This window comes from Ranitomeya imitator, chromosome 4 (assembly GCF_032444005.1).
Source record: "Ranitomeya imitator isolate aRanImi1 chromosome 4, aRanImi1.pri, whole genome shotgun sequence".
NCBI lineage: Eukaryota > Metazoa > Chordata > Amphibia > Anura > Dendrobatidae > Ranitomeya > Ranitomeya imitator.
This window is the reverse complement of record NC_091285.1, coordinates 659,012,686-659,035,514: the sequence shown is the minus strand read 5'-3', so window position 1 is coordinate 659,035,514 and position 22,829 is coordinate 659,012,686. Positions and strand designations below refer to the sequence as shown.

The window sequence follows — 22,829 nt, the reverse complement described above, 5'->3', positions numbered from 1 at the left end:
ACATCCACCTCCGGGCACAGGACTGTCCACATTTGACTCTTTCAGGCACAGGACCTCCACCTCTGGGCACAGGACTGTCCACATCCGAGACTAGTACCATGGACGACTTGCATCGCTGCCCTGGGTGCTGGCTCCGCTGGCCTGTGCCTCCATGCACTCAGCCAACGCTCTGCAGGCCTCTGCTCTACACACACCAGACTGACACTGACGTCACCTCAAACACCTGACACCTGACACACCCATACTTCTTACTGCAGGGCTTTTAACACACAAACCTGTGGCATTCAGCTACATGGAAAACCCGGACCGGAAATCCGTGACTCCCATGCACACCTATGGACTTCATCCGTCTCCATACACAACCTGGGGAGAACACACAGCGACCCCTACCTGTGACACGAGTCACTGCCTTACAGTTAATATAGTCATATGTTCTCCCCTCCCAATGTAATATTTTACTGCTCTGAAGGTCTGGACAACATAACCCAACCACAATGCCATTTTATGTGCCATTCAGGAGTCTAAAAAAGCTCAGAGACGACCCCTTACATTCTGTAATGGAGGCCAAGTTTGTTGCTACAAACCTGTCGCAGAAGAAGACCACTCTGCTGCATTTTTTTAACTAATTTTTGGTTATTATCTTTCATATTTAGCCCCGTTACTTTGAATTATGGATGTTTGGTGGGCACGATGCAGTTTTTACCAGTTTTCATACTTTCGTTCTTCAAAGCTTTTTGTTCACATTCACATGATAATGATGGAGTTAAATTCCCCTCAAAAAAATCTACTGGAAAAAATTATCAAGAACATGGCCCCACATGCGTTGAGTAGGGGACCCCAGTCCCTTTACAATACTAAGACTGCATTTTCTTCGTATCTCCATGGGGACAGGAGGCCCCTAGATATCATGGCTTTGACATTCAAGCAGCATCCTGTGCTTAGCAACGTGGAATTCGACTAAATTAAAAAGTGCTCTGTCATGAAACATATCTAAGAAGTTTTTCTTAACTTCTGCGGACTGGTGATGACTCAGAAATTGTGCAATATCAGAAGTCATGAATAAGCTCACAATATTGGAATCATGATGAAATAATTCTTATAGGGGATGTGGGAAATATTAAGGCTGGGTTCACATTGCGCTAGGTGTGTCCGTCTAACGGACTCGTTTTTAAGTAGTAAAAACGCAATGTAACGCACATACTAACGCGCCCATAGACTTGCATTGTCTGACGCATCGTGACGCATCCCTAAATTGGTATGCGTTTGTCACATAACGTTTTTTTTCTGACGGACCTTCAACGCGGCTTGCAGCGTTTTCGGGTCCGGCCAAGCTAACGCACTACTAACGGAAGCGTTCATTCTGCCATAGAAGGCTATGGCAAACGCAGTCAGACGCAAATCATGAAAAATTTCCAAATAGAACCACACGTTTTAATAGCTTTTGAAGGTGGTCACATGTGGTCATGTGACAGGAAATGTGACTTCGGCCATTAAAATATCCCACTCACACAAAGTCTCCTGCACGTGACAGAGTGTTTTGCCGTAGCTAAATTGTAAGTACATTTCTATATATTATATATCTCTGTATACATCATGGGAGTCTGTAATGTCCGTCGGATGTGTGTGTACTAAAAATGTATTGTTTTGTTGCACACAGATGTCGGATACAGATGTCAGCAGCAGCAGCGTGTCTGCGATTTTTTCTTCTGAGTCGGTAGGCTTGCACTTTAAAAAACCATGTTGTGTGAAACTCCATTGTATTGAGCTAGGCATAACAATCCTGTTTATTGTTTTATTGTGAATAGGAGTCTTCTGAGCCCAAGGCTGTTAGACCTCCCCCAAAAAAACACGCAAAAACAACAAAGGTACATAGCACACATGTTGAATTTTTCAGGCATAAATTTATTGATCCAATGAATGTTAACATTATTTAATGTTAAAATATTTTTTTTTACATTTTACATACACAATAGGTTGTGGCACAAGGAGGACAAAAAAAGAAAAAAGGTCCCTAGCCGTCTGTCGTCGCCACAACTGCCAGTGGTAAATATAAAATAGAAATATTCTATCCAATATTTACCAACAAAAAAAAAAGAACAACTTTATTGACAGTGACAAACGCAGACAAACGGATACTTCGTAAACGGACATCAAAATGAAAAAACGCGATCACATGCGTTAACGCTAGCGTTACCGTGACGACGAATTTCACATATTTTTGCTCCGTTTCTGTACATGCGTTTAACGCATCCGTTTGACGCCATGTACTTGACGCAATGTGAACCTAGCCTATACGTGGACAAATAATGACAGACCCAGCAGGATGAACTCAGGAACAGCTATATGTGCCAACTCTACGCAAACATCTAGAAGGCTTCAAAAAGGGGCAGACCTCGCAGACTCCCGGAAAAGATAGAACATCATCCAAGTGGCGCAAACTTCTAAGAAAAGGACTACAGCAAATCATACATAAGATGTCTTAGGTGTGAAGTGGTTTAGCAACAGAATTTAACATAGATGATCATCACACTGGTGGTTCTTTAGAAACAGCCATAACAGCAATGTCTCCTTCAGATCTGCCCTATAATGGACCTCGGGGCTACCTTACAGCTCCATCACACGCATCTCAAGTGGTTATTCAAACTGGACACCATCAGCTCCAATCATAGCTCCCACACGACTTCTGCTACTGTGCTCTGGACCACTGGGCTAACTCGGCAACTGGATATCACTGAGCTCTGTATAGAGCTCCAAGCCGGACAACATTTTAGTATGGGAGCAACTGCCATGAGGAGTCCCTTATATCAAGTCTCGTGGAACACTGCTCTTCTGAGATAGTGCTCTCAGGTGACTTCAGACCAGATGAATGCTGCTCTCCCTCAGGTCAAACTTGGATACTGGGGTCAAATCCCTTGTCGGGGGCCTAAGGATCCATCGTTGGCATACATTTCCAAACATGGCGCCAAGTTTAAAGGAGTAGCGCTTCAATATAAACTCTGCACACAAACATCCTGTGGCATATTACTACTAATAAATTATACGTAAAATGAAATAGACATAAGACACGGGATATCAGGTGTTAACCAAATCTTTTGTAGAGTAATAAACGAGCATATGCAACATCATCAGGCCAGCCACTGATGTACCATAACAGTGTGACAACCACTTTTTACGGCTCAGATAAAATTACTTGAAGTTACAGGACCAGAACCCGAGGTTGTGCTACTGAGAGAATCTGTTGACATTACGAGACTTTCTGATTTATGTGAAATTCAGCTCTCACCAGTCCACGTATTCACCTGCTGTTTATGTTCTATTTATGTTATGTTCACACAAAATTTTTGTGGAGTACAAAAAGCATCAAATTTTTCAAGTGGAAACTTCTTCAAAAATATCTAGTAGAATCTACTTTCTTTTTTTTCCACCAGGTGTTTTTCAAAACTTGTTAAATATAGTTTAACTTATTGAAAAAACATGATGTGCAAACCGCAAGTAAAGCCTCTTCCGGAAAAAGACTGCCAGCTTTTTCTTGAAGCAGCTTCGCCTAGGAAAACCTCAGCGGGTTTGCCGGTGTCTTGAACATGTTGTGTGCACCTCTCCCTTAGGGCACACTGATTTTTTTTCAGAAGTTTTTAGAACAGAAATTCAAAGGGGAAACTCTCCAAATGCTCCTCAAAAACTCAAAACTCCGCCAAAAACTGGAGTTTCAGTTCAGTTTTTTGCTGAAAGAACTCAGCAAATATGGTGATACTGAGCAGAAACTCCAAACTTTGAGAGAAGCTTAGAGGTTTAGAAGAGGATTTGGAGAGTCTCCGCTCTGAATTTCTGCTCTGAAAAGTCCTCAAAGAATTCAGTGTTTTACCTAAGGATATGAGCATACTAAGCAATGCCCTGTACATGGCGCAAGCAACATAGCTTGTCAGAAGAACTATACTACATTTCTAATTGGCGGTATCTGCTAATATTATTATTATACTTACTACATATTTTGGAGATGGGAATACCTCTTTAATGGTTTCACACTGGAAATTGGCACAAAGTTTAATGGTTTCAGAATAATACAGTGACCCTCCCTTATTATACTACATGTGGTGCCACCCTCTGACTATTTTTGCTATACAGTGCATATCACCTGTATTTGATGGCATTCCCATAAATTATGGTCATTATTTATGGAGTCTAATTTCTGGGCCACTAGCCTGTCAACACCAACCAAAAGAAGTTTGACCCCATAATCCCTTTTTTGCGAACCAACCGAAGAGATCTCTTTTTTATCAGAGAGAAGTGGATCAGTTCTGTTGAGAGAAGTGGATAATAATGTAGTCCGCACAGGACCTCAACTAAAAGTAAATCACATGTGCAGCCATGTGACTGTCCATTCGCACTGCAAATATAGTGAAGTCGTGACAGTGTGTGCATTGCAAGCCCTAAAAGATTTTGTGACCATACGGATGATCACAGACAAACAATGAAGCTCATGGGCCCTGACCCACAACTTAAACCAAGGTCTCCTTCAACTCCATACTGTAATTGAATTTTGGATTTCTCATGACATGCAATGATATGTCATCAATACTGCCTACTGTTGTTACTGCTCTTTTCCTCTGTGGCAGAGCAGCCAAGATGTACCCAATTAAAAGGACCAGTTCAATCCCAGAGTGAGTGGGTGCGGGCAATGGGCCTAGGAACTAAATTTGACCTAAAACTACATCAGATTATCACATCATGTCCTAAAACATTGATTAAGAGAATAAAATCAAGCAACTGAGTCAAAAACACAAGAAGTTGTCTTTTTTTCTTCTTTCAGAAAAATGGTGCAAAATCACATGTCGGTGAGTGGCAAGAGTTGTTAATACTCATGAGGCTATAACAGGTTACAAAACCATCCCTAAAGTGCTGGGACATTACCAATACACAATCAGAGAGATTGTGAAAAAATTGTGTAAATTCAAGACTATTATTACCCTCACTTCAAGAGCCAGCACGGTCACAAAGGAACCCAAGGTAAGCACTAAGTGACTTAAGGCCTCTCTCACATTAGATAGGGTTAATTTTCATGAGTCCACCATCAGGAGGACTCAGAACAACAATGATGTGAATTACAGGATTGTAAGGAGAAAGCTAATGCTCTCCCAAAGGAATATTGCTGCCCTTCTGCAGTTTGCTAGAGATCATGAGGACAAGCCAGAAGACATTTTTTGTATGGATGAGGCCAAAATAAAACTTATTAGTTTAAATGAGAAATGTTAAATAACACTGCAGTACGGCATAAAAATCTTAAACCAGCTGTGAAACACGGTCATGGCACTATGACAGTTTGGGCCTCTAATTCTGCATGTGGGCCAGGACACCTGGGATCATTGATGGAGCAATAAATTATGAAATATACTAGCAAATTCTAAAGGAAAATGTCAGGACATCTGTCCATGAGCTGAATCAGGAGAGAACATGGGTCAAGAAACGAGACAGCGACCCAAAGCAGACAAGTCATTCTACAAAAGAAGGGTTAAAGAAGAATAAAGTTAAAGCTCTGGAATGTCCAAGTCACAGTCCTGCCCTTAATCCTATAGAAACGTTGTGCGAGCAGTTCATGGGAGAAACCACCAACATAACAGAGGTGAAGCTGTTTTATACAGAAGAATGGGCTAAAATTCCCACAAACTGATCTGCAGGACTAATAAACAATTACCGGAAACGTTTAGATGCAGCTATTGCTGCACAAGGGGGTCACACCAGATACTAAAAGCAACATACTCAGACTCAAGTCTACGGGAAACCAGCCTTCACTTTCACGTATCCACCATAACTTCTACAGAGATGCCTTCTACAATGTCTCCACAAGCTTTATTGTGGAATGGTTGATCCAAGTGATGCCCTGAATGGGTAAAGTTTTGAGGGCCACGGGCCCCTGTTTACATGGTGGGGTCTAGTAGTTGTATGGTTTACAACCTGATGATAGCTGTTGACATTTAGCCAGTCAATTGGCCCACTTGAACGACATCACCAGGCTGGATGCAGTAGCCTTAGGAGCCAAGAACTCCTGATATCTGCACTAAAGCGAGAGACATCCAGAAAAAATATAGAATCTGGTGTTAATAGTCTTACAAACCAAAGAGTGCAGCAACGTGTCACAATAATTAAGCGCAGGGACCAGTGTCCGGGCCCCACTCCATCAACTTGGCAAAATCTACACCGAAGACAAATAAATGTTGTATTAGATCTACATGTAATAATATAGCTCCATCTAGAGTGGCTGCTCTCCTATTTTGTTACTTGTGGGCCTGTAGGCGTAATGGCCCAGGTGTAGCTGTAATCAATTCAAATTCAAAGTAGCTTTATTGACAGGACCAAATACACATTAGCATTTCAGAAAACTTTTTTCGTCAGGCTGCAGTTTTTTTTTAAAATTAAACTGTCCTTTACTCACCCTTCTCATCACGCCTCCATCGCTGCTCCAGGTCTGTCATTGTTTGCTGCGCTGACATCACACCAGCAGCCAGCACTGCAGCCAGTAACTGAGCTTAGCGACTCTGCCATGCTTTCGACATGATGACAGCACTGCAAGTGCCAGGAGCAAGACAGAGCTCTCCATTACATCTCCGCTGCACTAGAGCTCCTCTACATTATATCTCCCCTGCACTAGAGCTCCTCTACATTATATCTCCCCTGTACTAGAGCTCCTCTACATTATATCTCCCCTGCACTAGAGCTCCTCTACATTATATCTCCCCTGTACTAGAGCTCCTCTACATTATATCTCCCCTGTACTAGAGCTCCTCTACATTATATCTCCCCTGCACTAGAGCTCCTCTACATTATATCTCCTCTGCACTAGAACTCCTCTACATTATATCTCCCCTGCACTAGAGCTCCTCTACATTATATCTCCCCTGTACTAGAGCTCCTCTACATTATATCTCCCCTGCACTAGAGCTCCTCTACATTATATCTCCCCTGTACTAGAGCTCCTCTACATTATATCTCCCCTGTACTAGAGCTCCTCTACATTATATCTCCCCTGTACTAGAGCTCCTCTACATTATATCTCCTCTGTACTAGAGCTCCTCTACATTATATCTCCTCTGTACTAGAGCTCCTCTACATTATATCTCCTCTGCACTAGAACTCCTCTACATTATATCTCCCCTGCACTAGAGCTCCTCTACATTATATCTCCCCTGTACTAGAGCTCCTCTACATTATATCTCCCCTGCACTAGAGCTCCTCTACATTATATCTCCCCTGTACTAGAGCTCCTCTACATTATATCTCCCCTGTACTAGAGCTCCTCTACATTATATCTCCCCTGTACTAGAGCTCCTCTACATTATATCTCCCCTGTACTAGAGCTCCGCTACATTATATCTCCCCTGCACTAGAGCTCCTCTACATTATATCTCGCCTGTACTAGAGCTCCTCTACATTATATCTCCCCTGTACTAGAGCTCCTCTACATTATATCTCCCCTGCACTAGAGCTCCTCTACATTATATCTCCCCTGCACTAGAGCTCCTCTACATTATATCTCCCCTGTACTAGAGCTCCTCTACATTATATCTCCCCTGTACTAGAGCTCCTCTACATTATATCTCCCCTGCACTAGAACTCCTCTACATTATATCTCCTCTGCACTAGAACTCCTCTACATTATATCTCCTCTGTACTAGAGCTCCTCTACATTATATCTCATCTGCACTAGAGCTCCTCTACATTATATCTCCCCTGTACTAGAGCTCCTGTACATTATATCTCCCCTGTACTAGAGCTCCTCTACATTATATCTCCCCTGTACTAGAGCTCCTCTACATTATATCTCCCCTGCACTAGAGCTCCTCTACATTATATCTCCCCTGCACTAGAGCTCCTCTACATTATATCTCCTCTGTACTAGAGCTTCTCTACGTTATATCTCCCCTGTAGTAGAGCTCCTCTACATTATATCTGCCCTGTACTAGAGCTCCTCTACATTATATCTCCCCTGTACTAGAGTTCCTCTACATGATATCTCCCCTGTACTAGAGCTCCTCTACATTATATCTCCCCTGCACTAGAGCTCCTCTACATTATATCTCCCCTGTACTAGAGCTCCTCTACATTATATCTCCTCTGCACTAGAGCTCCTCTACATTATATCTCCCCTGTACTAGAGCTCCTGTACATTATATCTCCCCTGTACTAGAGCTCCTCTACATTATATCTCCCCTGTACTAGAGCTCCTCTACATTATATCTCCCCTGCACTAGAGCTCCTCTACATTATATCTCCCCTGCACTAGAGCTCCTCTACATTATATAACCCCTGTACTAGAGCTCCTCTACATTATATCTCCCCTGCACTAGAGCTCCTCTACATTATATCTCCTCTGTACTAGAGCTTCTCTACATTATATCTCCTCTGCACTAGAGCTCCTCTACATTATATCTCCCCTGTACTAGAGCTCCTCTACATTATATCTCCCCTGTAATAGAGCTCCTCTACATTATATCTCCCCTGTACTAGAGCTCCTCTACATTATATCTCCCCTGCACTAGAGCTCCTCTACATTATATCTCCTCTGTACTAGAGCTCCTCTACATTATATCTCCTCTGCACTAGAGCTCCTCTACATTATATCTCCCCTGTACTAGAGCTCCTCTACATTATATCTCCCCTGTACTAGAGCTCCTCTACATTATATCTCCCCTGTACTAGAGCTCCTCTACATTATATCTCCTCTGTACTAGAGCTCCTCTACATTATATCTCCCCTGTACTAGAGCTCCTCTACATTATATCTCCCCTGTACTAGAGCTCCTCTACATTATATCTCCCCTGTACTAGAGCTCCTCTACATTATATCTCCCATGTACTAGAGCTCCTCTACATTATATTTCCCCTGTACTAGAGCTCCTCTACATTATATCTCCTCTGTACTAGAGCTCCTCTACATTATATTTCCCCTGTACTAGAGCTCCTCTACATTATATCTCCTCTGTACTAGAGCTCCTCTACATTATATCTCCCCTGCACTAGAGCTCCTCTACATTATATCTCCCCTGCACTAGAGCTCCTCTACATTATATCTCCCCTGTACTAGAGCTCCTCTACATTATATCTCCTCTGCACTAGAGCTCCTCTACATTATAACTCCCCTGTACTAGAGCTCCTCTACATTATATCTCCCCTGTACTAGAGCTCCTCTACATTATATCTCCCCTGCACTAGAGCTCATCTACATTATATCTCCTCTGCACTAGAGCTCCTCTACATTATATCTCCCCTGTACTAGAGCTCCTCTACATTATATCTCCTCTGCACTAGAGCTCCTCTACATTATATCTCCCCTGTATTTGAGCTCCTCTACATTATATCTCCCCTGTACTAGAGCTCCTCTACATTATATCTCCCCTGTACTAGAGCTCCTCTACATTATATCTCCCCTGTACTAGAGCTCCTCTACATTATATTTCCCCTATACTAGAGCTCCTCTACATTATATCTCCCCTGCACTAGAGCTCCTCTACATTATATCTCCTCTGTACTAGAGCTCCTCTACATTATATCTGCCCTGCACTAGAGCTCCTCTACATTATATCTCCTCTGTACTAGAGCTCCTCTTCATTATATGTGCCCTGCACTAGAGCTCCTCTACATTACATCTCCCCTGTACTAGAGCTCCTCTACATTATATCTCCCCTGTACTAGAGCTCCTCTACATTATATCTGCCCTGCACTAGAGCTCCTCTACATTATATCTCCCTTGTACTAGAGCTCCTCTACATTATATCTCCCCTGTACTAGAGCTCCTCTACATTATATCTCCTCTGTACTAGAGCTCCTCTACATTATATCTGCCCTGCACTAGAGCTCCTCTACATTATATCTCCCCTGCACTAGAGCTCCTCTACATTATATCTCCTCTGTACTAGAGCTCCTCTACATTATATCTCCTCTGTACTAGAGCTCCTCTACATTATATCTCCCCTGTATTAGAGCTCCTCTACATTATATCTCCCCTGCACTAGAGCTCCTCTACATTATATCTCCCCTGTACTAGAGCTCCTCTACATTATATCTCCCCTGTACTAGAGCTCCTCTACATTATATCTCCTCTGTACTAGAGCTCCTCTACATTATATCTCCCCTGTACTAGAGCTCCTCTACATTATATCTCCCCTGTACTAGAGCTCTTCTACATTATATCTCCCCTGTACTAGAGCTCCTCTACATTTTATCTCCTCTGTACTTGATCTCCTCTACATTATATCTACCCTGCACTAGAGCTCCTCTACATTATATCTCCCCTGTACTAGAGCTCCTCTACATTATATCTCCTCTGTACTAGAGCTCCTCTACATTATATCTGCCCTGCACTAGAGCTCCTCTACATTATATCTCCCCTGTACTAGAGCTCCTCTACATTATATCTGCCCTGCACTAGAGCTCCTCTACATTATATCTCCCCTGTACTAGAGCTCCTCTACATTATATTTCCCCTATACTAGAGCTCCTCTACATTATATCTCCCCTGCACTAGAGCTCCTCTACATTATATCTCCTCTGTACTAGAGCTCCTCTACATTATATCTGCCCTGCACTAGAGCTCCTCTACATTATATCTCCTCTGTACTAGAGCTCCTCTACATTATATGTGCCCTGCACTAGAGCTCCTCTACATTATATCTCCCCTGTACTAGAGTTCCTCTACATTATATCTCCCCTGTACTAGAGCTCCTCTACATTATATCTCCTCTGTACTAGAGCTCCTCTACATTATATCTGCCCTGCACTAGAGCTCCTCTACATTATATCTCCCCTATACTACAGCTCCTCTACATTATATTTCACCTCTACTAGAGCTCCTCTACATTATATCTGCCCTGCACTAGAGCTCCTCTACATTATATCTCCCTTGTACTAGAGCTCCTCTACATTATATCTCCCCTGTACTAGAGCTCCTCTACATTATATCTCCTCTGTACTAGAGCTCCTCTACATTATATCTGCCCTGCACTAGAGCTCCTCTACATTATATCTCCCCTGCACTAGAGCTCCTCTACATTATATCTCCTCTGTACTAGAGCTCCTCTACATTATATCTCCTCTGTACTAGAGCTCCTCTACATTATATCTCCCCTGTATTAGAGCTCCTCTACATTATATCTCCCCTGCACTAGAGCTCCTCTACATTATATCTCCCCTGTACTAGAGCTCCTCTACATTATATCTCCCCTGTACTAGAGCTCCTCTACATTATATCTCCTCTGTACTAGAGCTCCTCTACATTATATCTCCCCTGTACTAGAGCTCCTCTACATTATATCTCCCCTGTACTAGAGCTCCTCTACATTATATCTCCCCTGTACTAGAGCTCCTCTACATTTTATCTCCTCTGTACTTGAGCTCCTCTACATTATATCTACCCTGCACTAGAGCTCCTCCACATTATATCTCCCCTGTACTAGAGCTCCTCTACATTTTATCTCCTCTGTACTTGATCTCCTCTACATTATATCTACCCTGCACTAGAGCTCCTCTACATTATATCTCTCCTGTACTAGAGCTCCTCTACATTATACCTCCCCTGTACTAGAGCTCCTCTACATTATACCTCCCCTGCACTAGAGCTCCTCTACATTATATCTCCCCTGTACTAGAGCTCCTCTACATTATATCTCCCCTGTACTAGAGCTCCTCTACATTATATCTCCCCTGTACTAGAGCTCCTCTACATTATATCTGCCCTGCACTAGAGCTCCTCTACATTATATCTCCCCTGTACTAGAGCTCCCCTACATTTTATCTCCTCTGTACTTGAGCTCCTCTACATTATATCTCCCCTGTACTAGAGCTCCTCTACATTATATCTCCCCTGTACTAGAGCTCATCTACATTATATCTCCTCTGTACTAGAGCTCCTCTACATTATATTTGCCCTGCACTAGAGCTCCTCTACATTATATCTCCCCTGTACTAGAGCTCCTCTACATTATATGCTGCATTATAACTCCAATGCATTATATCTCTCCCGCCATCTTCAGGCTACATATACTGCTCTGCTGCTAGGACTGGTATTGCAGCCACTGACAAGTAATCTTGATTTTGACTTCTAACTTGACCTTTAACAAGGAGAGCGTCACCAGTTCACCATAGATATAAACCCCCGCTGAAATAATATAATAATTGTGAAACTACAATTCCCAGCATGCCATGTCAGTGTAGGAGTTGTTCTTTCACAACAGCTATGGAGCCTCAGACTGCAGACAAATATGAAGTCTAGATATGAACCTTTGAACAAATTTTCGGACTTAAGGCACGTGTTTGTTTCCAATATAGCAGAGCTGACTTTGCCAATTGGCACATCACATTGGTCTATCAGAATATTTGTTTTTACATGGGACTACAGGTAATCCTACAGCGTTATCTTGAGTCGGAAACTTATCATTATGTGCAATGATGCATCCCAAATAGTGTTATGCCAAATCCAATCTTATTTTTAATTTCATAGATAGTACTTGATAAGCTACATTTAGCTCTGCCACATCTGTATTAATCATATCTAATTACATTCCATGTATCATTTGACACTGTTGCGTTTGCTTTTGCATAGGACTGCAGGTGTGATGATGCTCTAATAGAGAAAACACACATTTAGCTCTGCTACATATCTCCTTCTTCTTTCAGATTTATCACTATACATGTTGCACTCAGTTCTTTTCATATCCAAAATCATATGTATGTAAAAGTGGATATACATGCGTTATCAGTGTTTTTGCATGGGACTGCAAATACACTTTTTGCAACAACTGATTCATGAATAATACACACTAATAGTTAAATGGCAAATCCAGCTCTGCTACATCAAAATGCAAAATGAGTAAATAAATCACTAGTACATTTTTATTTTTATCTAAAGATTTACATAGGACTGCTAGTAACTCTAAAGCTTTATTCTGACTCTGATGCAGCACCGGCGAAATGACAAATACAGCTCTTCTAATCTAGTATTATGACTTAGTGGTGCTGATTCTGCAACAACCGATGGTGATATCACAATGTGGTTTTACATAGGACTGCAGGTAATCCACCTACTCGATTTAGCTCTGACCACTCCAGCTCTGCTATATCTGCTTGCTTTACCCATTCAAAAGTAATGTATCTTTGCAGTTGCACTGTGCACATAGATGCGGCATGCAATAGGACTGTACCTGTTCTCACAGTGCAGAATCTCTGCAGGACCAGGAGCAGCACCGTGACTTTCCAGCAGTCCCATGATAGTATCCACCTTTCCATAGCGCAGGATAGCAGCGAGCGTCTATGCAGAAGTTGTATGTACACACACGGGGGACATAGGGCGGTAATCCGCAGTCACTCTACTAGGTATCCATGTGTGCGGAGACAAGGGAGAGAGATGAGTGTTCGCCTTTGGCTAAGTTCTCCCTCTGTGGTATCAGTTTTCTTGCACTCTGTTCTGTCTGGCTGTGTGTCCTCTTCTGTCTGTCCCTCCCTCCTTCTCGCTCTCCCTCTCATAACCCCCCTTTCTGCTTTTCTCTATTCATTTAGTACAAACTTTTCAACAATAACCCCCCACACACACACACACACCACCACCTCTTTCACTTTTTACTAGGACTTCAAGTTGCCCTCTGCCTTGTATCTCAGACAGTTCCTCAGCTATCTGGTGTCACCTCATCTCAAGCCTCCAGGGTCCTCATCCTTATCTGCCCTGGATTTCTCTTATGGCGCCCGCACTTATTACACTAACCATAACATACGTTCCTCGGGTGGGACTATAACAACGAAGGATTATCTAGAACGCAGTCAACTCTTTGCCTGATAGATGAACATGAATGATAGTCCCGAGAAAGATCAATAACATATGTCGCTTCAGGTAACACATCAGCCATTACTCTACCAGTGCACTGGACATGTATGGACAATTTGAATGGCCAATACCACCTAAAAATGTGCATGGCTGTGTTCGCCAAATTATGGTTCACCAGATGAACGTTCATTGAATCGTCATTCAACCATAAACCAAGTTCTACTACTTCACTAAACCAAGTCCTAAAGGGTAGTCCTCTGCTGTTCTGTCAATTCGTCCTGCATTGCAGCACTGCCACTTTGTTGGTTTCTGTCAGAAGTAGAAAGAATTGGACATGTGTGGGCAAATGAAAAACCATAACGGCCAATATGACGTAATAAAGTGTATGGCTGTGCCGGCCAAACGATGGGTCACCAGATGAGCGATAATGGAATGGTTGCTCAACCATGAAGTAAACCACTGCTAAGTCTTAAAGGGTGGTCCTCTGCTGCTCTGTGGAAACATCTTGGGTTGCAGCACTGCCACTCCGTCAGTCTCTGTCGAAAGTAGAACAAATAATTTGACATGTATAAGCAACTTGAACAATGATAACGGCTGATATTAACTCACAATGTGTATGGCTCTGCCAGCCAGAGGATAGTTCACCAGATGAATGTTCGCAATATGGATGTTTTAACCAGGAACCAACTTCGACCACTTCACCAACCAAGTCTTAAAGAGTGGTCTTCTGCCGCTCTGACAAATCATTCTTCACTGTCACTCTGTTAGTCTCTGTCAGAAACAGAAGTGATGACGTTCCAACCACCATTCATATTACCCAGTAGCCTATCAGTGGCCTTAGCCATCAGGTTGTAGGTGGTCAGGACATCATCTCTTCCAGTTATGTCAGAAATCATCGATTTAGTGGTGGAGGGTTCTAGTAGTAAATTTTGCTTCCTTCTTTTATAATGATATTAACTTTTTAAGGACTATGAAGGGGACTGGACAATTTTGAATAAACGTGTGATTTATTTTTTAACCTGGTGTAAATGTTTCTGTTCTCCTGAATCCGATGATTTTCTTTCTATTGTTCCTGCGCCTCTCCATTTTTGAGATATGGCCTCCTCTTCTCTGTATGTAAACATTGACTTGTTATCCAAATAAGTGTGGCCTTCATGGAAATGTCCACACAGAAAAGTTAAGGATATTCCCTACTTGACTAAAAAGACTAGCTTCACATACAATTAAGAGGAGGCCACATCTCAGGAACACAGAGGCATAAAAACAAAGCAAAAACAACTTCGGATTCTAGAGAACGGTGGTTAAAAAAATTTACATAATTACGGCAACGGCTCCTTTTTAAAGAGGACCTATCACCAAGTTGAAAGTGGCCAGTTTTTGCTGTTATTGTTTAAGTCAGCCCAACCTACTAATTTGGATGAGTCGTGTCACGGTGTGACCCGACACAACGGATGGTCGGTCAGCTAAATGTACAATACACATACAACGGTATCGGTGAGAGGAAGGCCTTACCCGTAGGGAATGGGGAATGGTCACCACCTGAGCTCAAACTAAGCCTGAGCCTGCACTCCCCTAATGCCCTATGTGGGTCCTTCCCCCCGCCATCGTCAGGATACCTTGTCCCTGTCACCTAACTGCCCTGGCTAGTGCACTGGCCGGCGATGGGCACTAGCCGCACCACTGCAGATATTAACACATGGGGGAAAGTGACAAACACGAAAGGGATGAGGAAATAAATTCTTAGCTTTCTTTGCTGCAAAGCAAAAGAACAAAGGCACCAGGATAATGAACCCAGCAGAAGCACCACTGCACCCCTAGAGCTCCTCACTCAGGCTTGGTCATTGAAGATTGTTCTATCACCAACAGTCAGCTGATGCATCAGGTGACCTTTTAAAAAGTGGTGGTAGTGGTCACCACCTGCATCAGCTGACCCAGCAGCACTGCAGTAACCATCAGATTGCCAGCGGGGGAATGAAACTGACATTAACCCCCAATAGTCCAAAAGGAAAAAAGTTTTAAACTGAGTGGAACCAGAGCTGCCACAAATCCAAAAATAGATCATGACAGGTCGTGTGTCTTATGCATCTGTTGGTCTCATGACAGATGGTGATGCAGTAGAAAAGGACCGGGCATGTTGAATTTTGCATTGGAGATCTTTTAGCTCTCCCAGAAGATAATCCATCACCGGATATGTTTGGTAGCAGCTTTGTCCCCTTTCCTCTATTCGGGAAAGATGCACGTTGGCCAGTACCAAGCTTGACTGTGTATGGAAGTTTATAGACAACTTTAGGAACCTCAAGGTCTTTTGTTATGGACTTTTTCCCAAACTTCAGGTGCAACTTTCTAAAAAGTTGGAAGATGCTTGGTCCACAGGTCCAACATGACTTTTAGAGTTGCCAACATTTGTATCCAGAGGCCGCCTGTTGTCTTAGTTTTCTCAGGACAGTTGCTGCTTCTCATCCAGACGAGTTTGAATGAACAGACTTCAAGCATAACGTACATCTGTTATTAGCCATTGGTTTTATTGCATGTGGAAGCAAAAGTGAAGGTGCCAATTATCACATGGGAAAACACCAGGTAGGGCATGGAAGACGTGATCTCACCATATAATTTACAGTTGTCTTCTCCAGCTTTTATCTCACAACTTCAGGAATGATGAAGGCAGGGACATAGTATTGATGCCTGCTCACTATAGAAGCACGCTCACACATTAGTAGTGATGGGCTGTATGTTCAGAATTACATTCAATATGGTGGCAATGATTGATCCTCTGAAAAATGGAAGTGAAAAGTCCTAATTTTTGGCTTGTACAGAATTAATTTATATAAAAGTGCTGAGGCCTCTTTACCTTGTTCCAAAAAGCAAATTAAAGCCCCATGCCACAGACGAAAAGCGATATTAATGCATCACAATAAATATTGTGCACACATGGGATCAATATATTCCTCTCCATCTTGACTCATTCCATTATCTCTTCTGGTTCTTTTTTATTTTTCTTCATTTGTTCTATGAATTTAAGGTACCGTCACACATAACGATTTCTTTAACGATATCGTTGCTTTTTGTGACGTAGCAACGATATCGTTAACGAAATCGTTATGCGTGACAGCGACCAACGATCAGGCCCCTGCTGGGAGATCGTTGGTCGCTGGGGAATGATCAGGACCTTTTTTTTGGTCGCTGATCACCCGTGTGTGACGCCGATCCAGCGATGTATTCACTGGTAACCAGGGTAAATATCGGGTTACTAAGTGCAGGGCTTAGTAACCCGATATTTACCCTGGTTACCATTGTAAAAGTAAAAAAAAAAAACAGTACATACTCACATTCCAATGTCTGTTACGTCCCCCGGCGTCAGCTTCCCGCACTGACTGTGTCAGCGCCGGCCGTAAAGCAGAGCACAGCGGTGACGTCATCGCTGTGCTCTGCTTTACGGCCGGCGCTGACACAGTTAGTGCGGGAAGCTGACGGCGGGGGACGTGACAGACATCGGAATGTGAGTATGTACTGTTTTTTTAATTTTAACTTTTACAATGGTAACCAGGGTAAATATCGGGTTACTAAGCGCGGCCCTGCACTTAGTAACCCGATATTTACCCTGGTCACCCGGGGACCTCGGCATCGTTGAAGACAGTTTCAACGATGCCGAAGTTGTTGGTCGCTGGAGAGAGCTGTCTGTGTGACAGCTCCCCAGCGACCACACAACGACTTACCAACGATCACGGCCCGGTCGTATCGCTGGTCGTGATCATTGGTAAGTCGTTTAGTGTAACGGTACCTTTAGGTTTTTGGTCAGTTTTTCCAATCAAAAATTCATTCAGTCAATCCACATCTGATTATTATTATATTTATATTATTATATTCTTGTATATTCAGTTATTAATCTTATCACTGCTGGTTATCTAATTCACGTACTTATTTTATTGTAAATGATTAATTCATTCATTTATATGTCTTTCCACGTCAGGTTCTTACGCTTTCACGTTATATTATTTACTCATCTTCCTCATCATTCATAATTTATTTTTTTCATTTACGTAATCATTCCTTCATCCACTCATTTATTCCGCTTGTGAAGTTAATGATTCATTTGTTCCCTCATTCACTTTTTCATTCCTGTTCTTTTTTTTTTTTATTGTGGTCCATTTGTACCTATTGTGATATTTGCTCAGTTGATTATATTGAATTTGATTATATGATGTTATTTGAGTAATTCACCTTTTAATTCATTCAATCATTCATTTGTCCTCTGGTACTCTTCAATTCTTGTGTTTTATATGCATCCAATTAATCAATATCTAATTATCTTTCATTTATTTATTTTCTTTTTTGTCATCAGTAGTTTGCATTCATTCATTCATTCATTCTTCTTCGGTGATCGAATTATTTTAGGCTCATTCATTCATCAGATAATTTTAAATGTATTCATATTTTCTACTCTGGTTGAGTCATTCATTCATTCATTCACCTAGTTATCTTCTCTATTTCCCCATTGACCAAGCAAAATTATGTAACAAATTATGTTTCTATATGTAAAAAGCAAATTACACAGGTCTGCAAAATTTGGGCTGATGAATTTTTTTCCAATCCAGTGACTGATTCCTATGTTTTCTTATGCCCCGATTTAAAAAAAAAAAAAAACACTTCTATTTTTAACCGTCACATACAGATTTTGCAGAAAACGAGTGTGACATTACATACAAGCAAGATGAACAAGAAAAATCTTTATTGTAGCCAAAAATGTACCAAATATTATATATAGAAAAGTATTTAACGTTCATTGTGCATCTTTATTGGCAATTAATTCTTGAGCTTTCTCTCTTCTAAGGTTCTCTTGATACCTTTTCTCTTATAGAAGGCCTGCGGTTCTTCTCCATGAAGCATCCAGCAGTAGTCCCCATCATGTTCATGTTCCATCTACCTTGGTATCGTCGTTCCATCTCCTGGATATCCTAATGAAATCTTACTCATTGTTCTTTGATAACAGCACTAAGGTTTCCAGGAAAGTAGTCCATATGGGATTGTAAAAATGTAACTTCAAATTCATCAGACGACCCAAGGCTTTGAAATGTTTCAGCACGTTCTCCACGATGGACTTAAATTTTGGATCTTTGCTGTTAGCTAGAAATTTCTTCATGACTTCTTTAAAAGAATCCATTTGTCAATGACTTTGATTGTTGTTTCAAACACGTTGACTTTCATGAGTTTCCAAATATGTGGACTCACATAAATGCCTTTGGACAATTCCTGGAACTAGGTACTTAAGAGTCTCTCCTTCTTTCGGTAGAGCTTTCGCAAACTGCTTCATCAGTTCAAGTTTAACATGGAGTGGTGGCAGGAGAACTTTGGTGGGATCAACTAAACTTTCCACAACTATGTTCTTGAGTCCAGGATGCAGAAATGTTCTCGTTGACCACCTTTTTTGGCTCCAATGATGAGTCCTATCCTGGCTGTCCAATTCACACAAAAAAACATGGCTATTTCGTGTATTCTCCCTGCTGCTTAAGGCCTGTCCCACACGTCCAGATAATTCCGGTACCGGAAAAATCGGTACCGGAGTTATCCGTGTCCGTGTGCTTACCTGGCACATCAGTGTGGCACACGTGCGGCAGCCGTGTGCCGTCTGTGTGCCGACTGGATACCACACGCACCGTGCAGGAGACAGCGCTAGAGTTAAGCGCTGTCCCCTGCTTTGGGTGCTGAATCCAGAATTCATTCCTTCTTCCCAGCACCGTTCACTGGAGAGAAGGAATGAAAAATCATTGGTTTTTTTTGTGTGTTTAAAATAAAGTTCCCGGTAATCTCCCCCCTCCCTCCCCCTGTGCGCCCGCCCGTTGGCATTAAAATACTTACCCGGCTCCCTCGGCGCTTCCATCCTCTCAGCGTCGCAGCTCTTCCTGTATGGGCGGTCATGTGGTGCCGCACATTACAGTGATGAATATGCGGCTCCACCTCCCATAGGGCGCACAGGGGGAGGGAGGGGGGAGATTACCGGGAGAAGAGAGAAGAAATGAATGGAGCTTCAGCACCACAAGCTGGGGGGGACAGCACTTACTGTAGCACTGTCTCCTGCACGGCACACGGACTGCACATGGACAGCATCCGTGTGCGGTACGTGTTTTACATGGACCAATTGACTTTAATGGGTCCGTGTGATCCGTGCGCTCCCACGAACACTGACATGTCTCCGTGTTTTCCAAACGGACACAAGGTCCGTGAAAACACGCTGACATGTGCAGAGACACATTGATTTTAATGTGTGTACGTGAGTCAGTGTCTCCAGTACGTGAGGAAACTGTCACCTCATGTACCGGAGCCACTAGAACTTTCAAATCACCACATACTGACCATCACTGATCCTCGTAGTTACGTGTCTTGAAAATAAAGTCTAAATTCTCATAGCTTTCTTTCGAGTGCACAGAATGACCTATAGGCACTGAAGAATACACGCTGCCATTGTGCAGTAGCACAGCTTTCAGACTTTTTTCTAATGAATCAATAGTCTCCACTCGCTCATATTGAACTCAATGTTAATTTTTTCGATCAGCCCAGGAACATCACCGCAACACACTAGAGCACCTTCTTGAGAAAAGTATGGAAATAATTCCTTTCCGCTGCTTCTGCACCATAAAAGAACATTTCTAACCAATCTAATGACACCAAAATCATTCACCAAAGGTCAAGCAGAGGGGTCAAAGTATGGTGCAAGGAAAAGCCTGTGGAGTCAGTGTTTGTGAAAAAACTGTATGTGATGGAATTTTTTTAAAATTTTTTACTGAGTTCAGCAATCAAAAGTATATAAAAATCACTTAATTCCAAACAATTTTTACCCTTGGAGACTAGTGTTATTAAAGGAATAACTCTTTGGAATTCATGGAAGCAAAAATATTGAAAAAATACTGTATTTTGTGTATAGAAACTAGACTAATCAGATTTCATATTTAATATTTTTCAAAAAGTATTTTATTCTGTTCCATGGTCAAAACTTCCATCTGTCGTTTAGTTTCCATTTCCGAGGCCTACAACTACCTAAAATGTGATGGACCTGTTTTCTTACAAGGTTAATTAATTTTCCTGCTCTAGTTCTCTTTCACCCCCCTAAATATCACATTCTTTCTTCATTCATTCAACTTTCTTCTTCACATTTTTTTTTCTTTTTTAATGTTTATATTTGTATAAATGGATTACATTCATCTTTATATTCATTCATTAACCTTTCCTTATTTAATTCTTTGTCATTATCTTCCAGTTCATTCATTCTCTCATTCTTTTAAATATTTGTTCATTATTCCATTTATTCATTTGCGCACATGTTCATTCATTCATCTATCAACCTTTCTTCCTCTAGTTTTGTCATCAGTTTTCTTGCTTTATGCATTCATTCATTAATTTATATTCATGCTCATTCTTTTATTCATTCATTCATTTTTTCAACACAATTAAGGATTTATTTATCAAATTTTTTTTCTTCTTCTGAATCTGTTATTAGTTTTACAATTCCTTTTAAAATAATTCCATCATTTGCATGATTCATTCATTCGCTTGATTTATTCATTCGCTGTAGACATGTATTCGTTTTTCCTCTTCTTGTTTCCTCTTTTTCACTGCATATTTTGTTGTCCCTTAAGAACCTGTTTTTTTGCCAATCTCCCGCACAGCTGCTAGTAATCTGCAGGCTGGATTTTGTGTACGAACCAGGATTTATACGCCACCTATTGGATTTTATCGGATTTATTAAAAGTGTGTCTCGTGTTACGCTCGTCAGTCTTCCCTGTGCGACTGATTTGGGATTACAATTGTCAGTATCCCCATTTTCCCAAGTATCTTTATATAATCCATCTTCCAAGGATGCTGAATTCCAGATAATCTGGCAGTGACAAAAATTAAATCCAATGTTGGATTACCAGAAAATTATGCTAAAAGTGATAATTAGATTACTTTTTGCAAGGGAAATATAAAATGTCAACTTTGAAGCCTGAAAAATTTGTTATAGAAGACAAATTTCAACAATGAATCAGTACAGGATGAGAGGGCTGTGGAATTCCGAATGCAGCTCTGGAGTAAAATACAGGATGTAACTAATAATAATAATAATAATAATAATAATCTTTATTTATATAGCGCCAACATATTCCGCAGCGCTTTACAGTTTAACAGTTTCAAACACAAAAGTCATAAGTAACAACATTAACAATACAATAATTAAAGCAAAATAAGACGACCCTGCTCGTGAGAGCTTACAATCTACAATGAGGTGGGGGAGATACAAAGTACAGGTGTGTATTTACAATGATGTATTTACAATCATGGTCCAGCCATCTTTAGGGGGTGGGGGATACATAGGGATAGTGAATGGGCTACACACACACACAAACATAAAATGACTTTGATTAGTGAACGTGATAGGCCGCTCTGAACAAATGTGTTTTGAGCGAGCGCCTAAAACTATGCAAATTATGGATGGTCCTAATATCTTGGGGTAGAGCATTCCAGAGGATTGGCGCAGCACGGGAGAAGTCTTGGAGTCGGGAGTGGGAGGTACGGATTAATGCAGAGGTTAATCGAAAGTCATTTGCAGAGCGCAGCGGTCTGTTAGGCTGATAGACAGAAATGAGGGAGGAGATGTAAGGGGGTGCCGCACTGTGGAGAGCTTTGTGGGTGAGAACAAGTACTTTGAATTGTATCCTGTAATGAATGGGCAGCCAGTGTAACGACTGGCGAATAGCGGACGCGTCTGAGTAACGATTAGCCAGATGGACGACCCTGGCTGCTGCATTAAGGATGGACTGGAGAGGCGAAAGTCGAGTGAGGGGGAGGCCAATTAATAGAGCGTTACAGTAGTCCACACCCCAGGAGTCCGGGTACCACAGTAGTGCTGCCTTCCTCTCAGGGAGGGTAGTGCTATGTCTGGAGACAAATGGGATTCCTTTTGGTAGGTTATCACACACACAACACCTTCCAAATCCAGGCTAGGAGGGAGAGCTCAAAACCCTGTTTTAGGGCAGCTTCCCTTGATAAAGATCCTG

At 41.8% G+C, this 22,829-nt stretch overlaps 1 protein-coding gene and 1 long non-coding RNA gene across 3 annotated transcripts in view; one reads left to right on the top strand and one right to left on the bottom strand.

The window, feature by feature from the left end:
• Nucleotides 1–13,478, bottom strand: part of COL5A3 (collagen type V alpha 3 chain) — a 305,521-nt gene extending 292,043 nt beyond the window's left edge. For both annotated transcript variants that reach the window (XM_069767069.1, XM_069767070.1), the window contains exon 1: nt 13,187–13,478. In XM_069767069.1, coding sequence (XP_069623170.1) covers nt 13,187–13,271 — 85 coding nt within the window. In that variant the 5' untranslated portion in view covers nt 13,272–13,478. The remainder of the gene's footprint in view (nt 1–13,186) is intronic.
• Nucleotides 1,436–2,159, top strand: LOC138674334 (uncharacterized). The gene is made up of 3 exons (XR_011320597.1): nt 1,436–1,714; nt 1,806–1,865; nt 1,974–2,159. It is a non-coding gene; the product is annotated as an uncharacterized lncRNA (long non-coding RNA).
• Nucleotides 13,479–22,829: the final 9,351 nt, after the last annotated feature.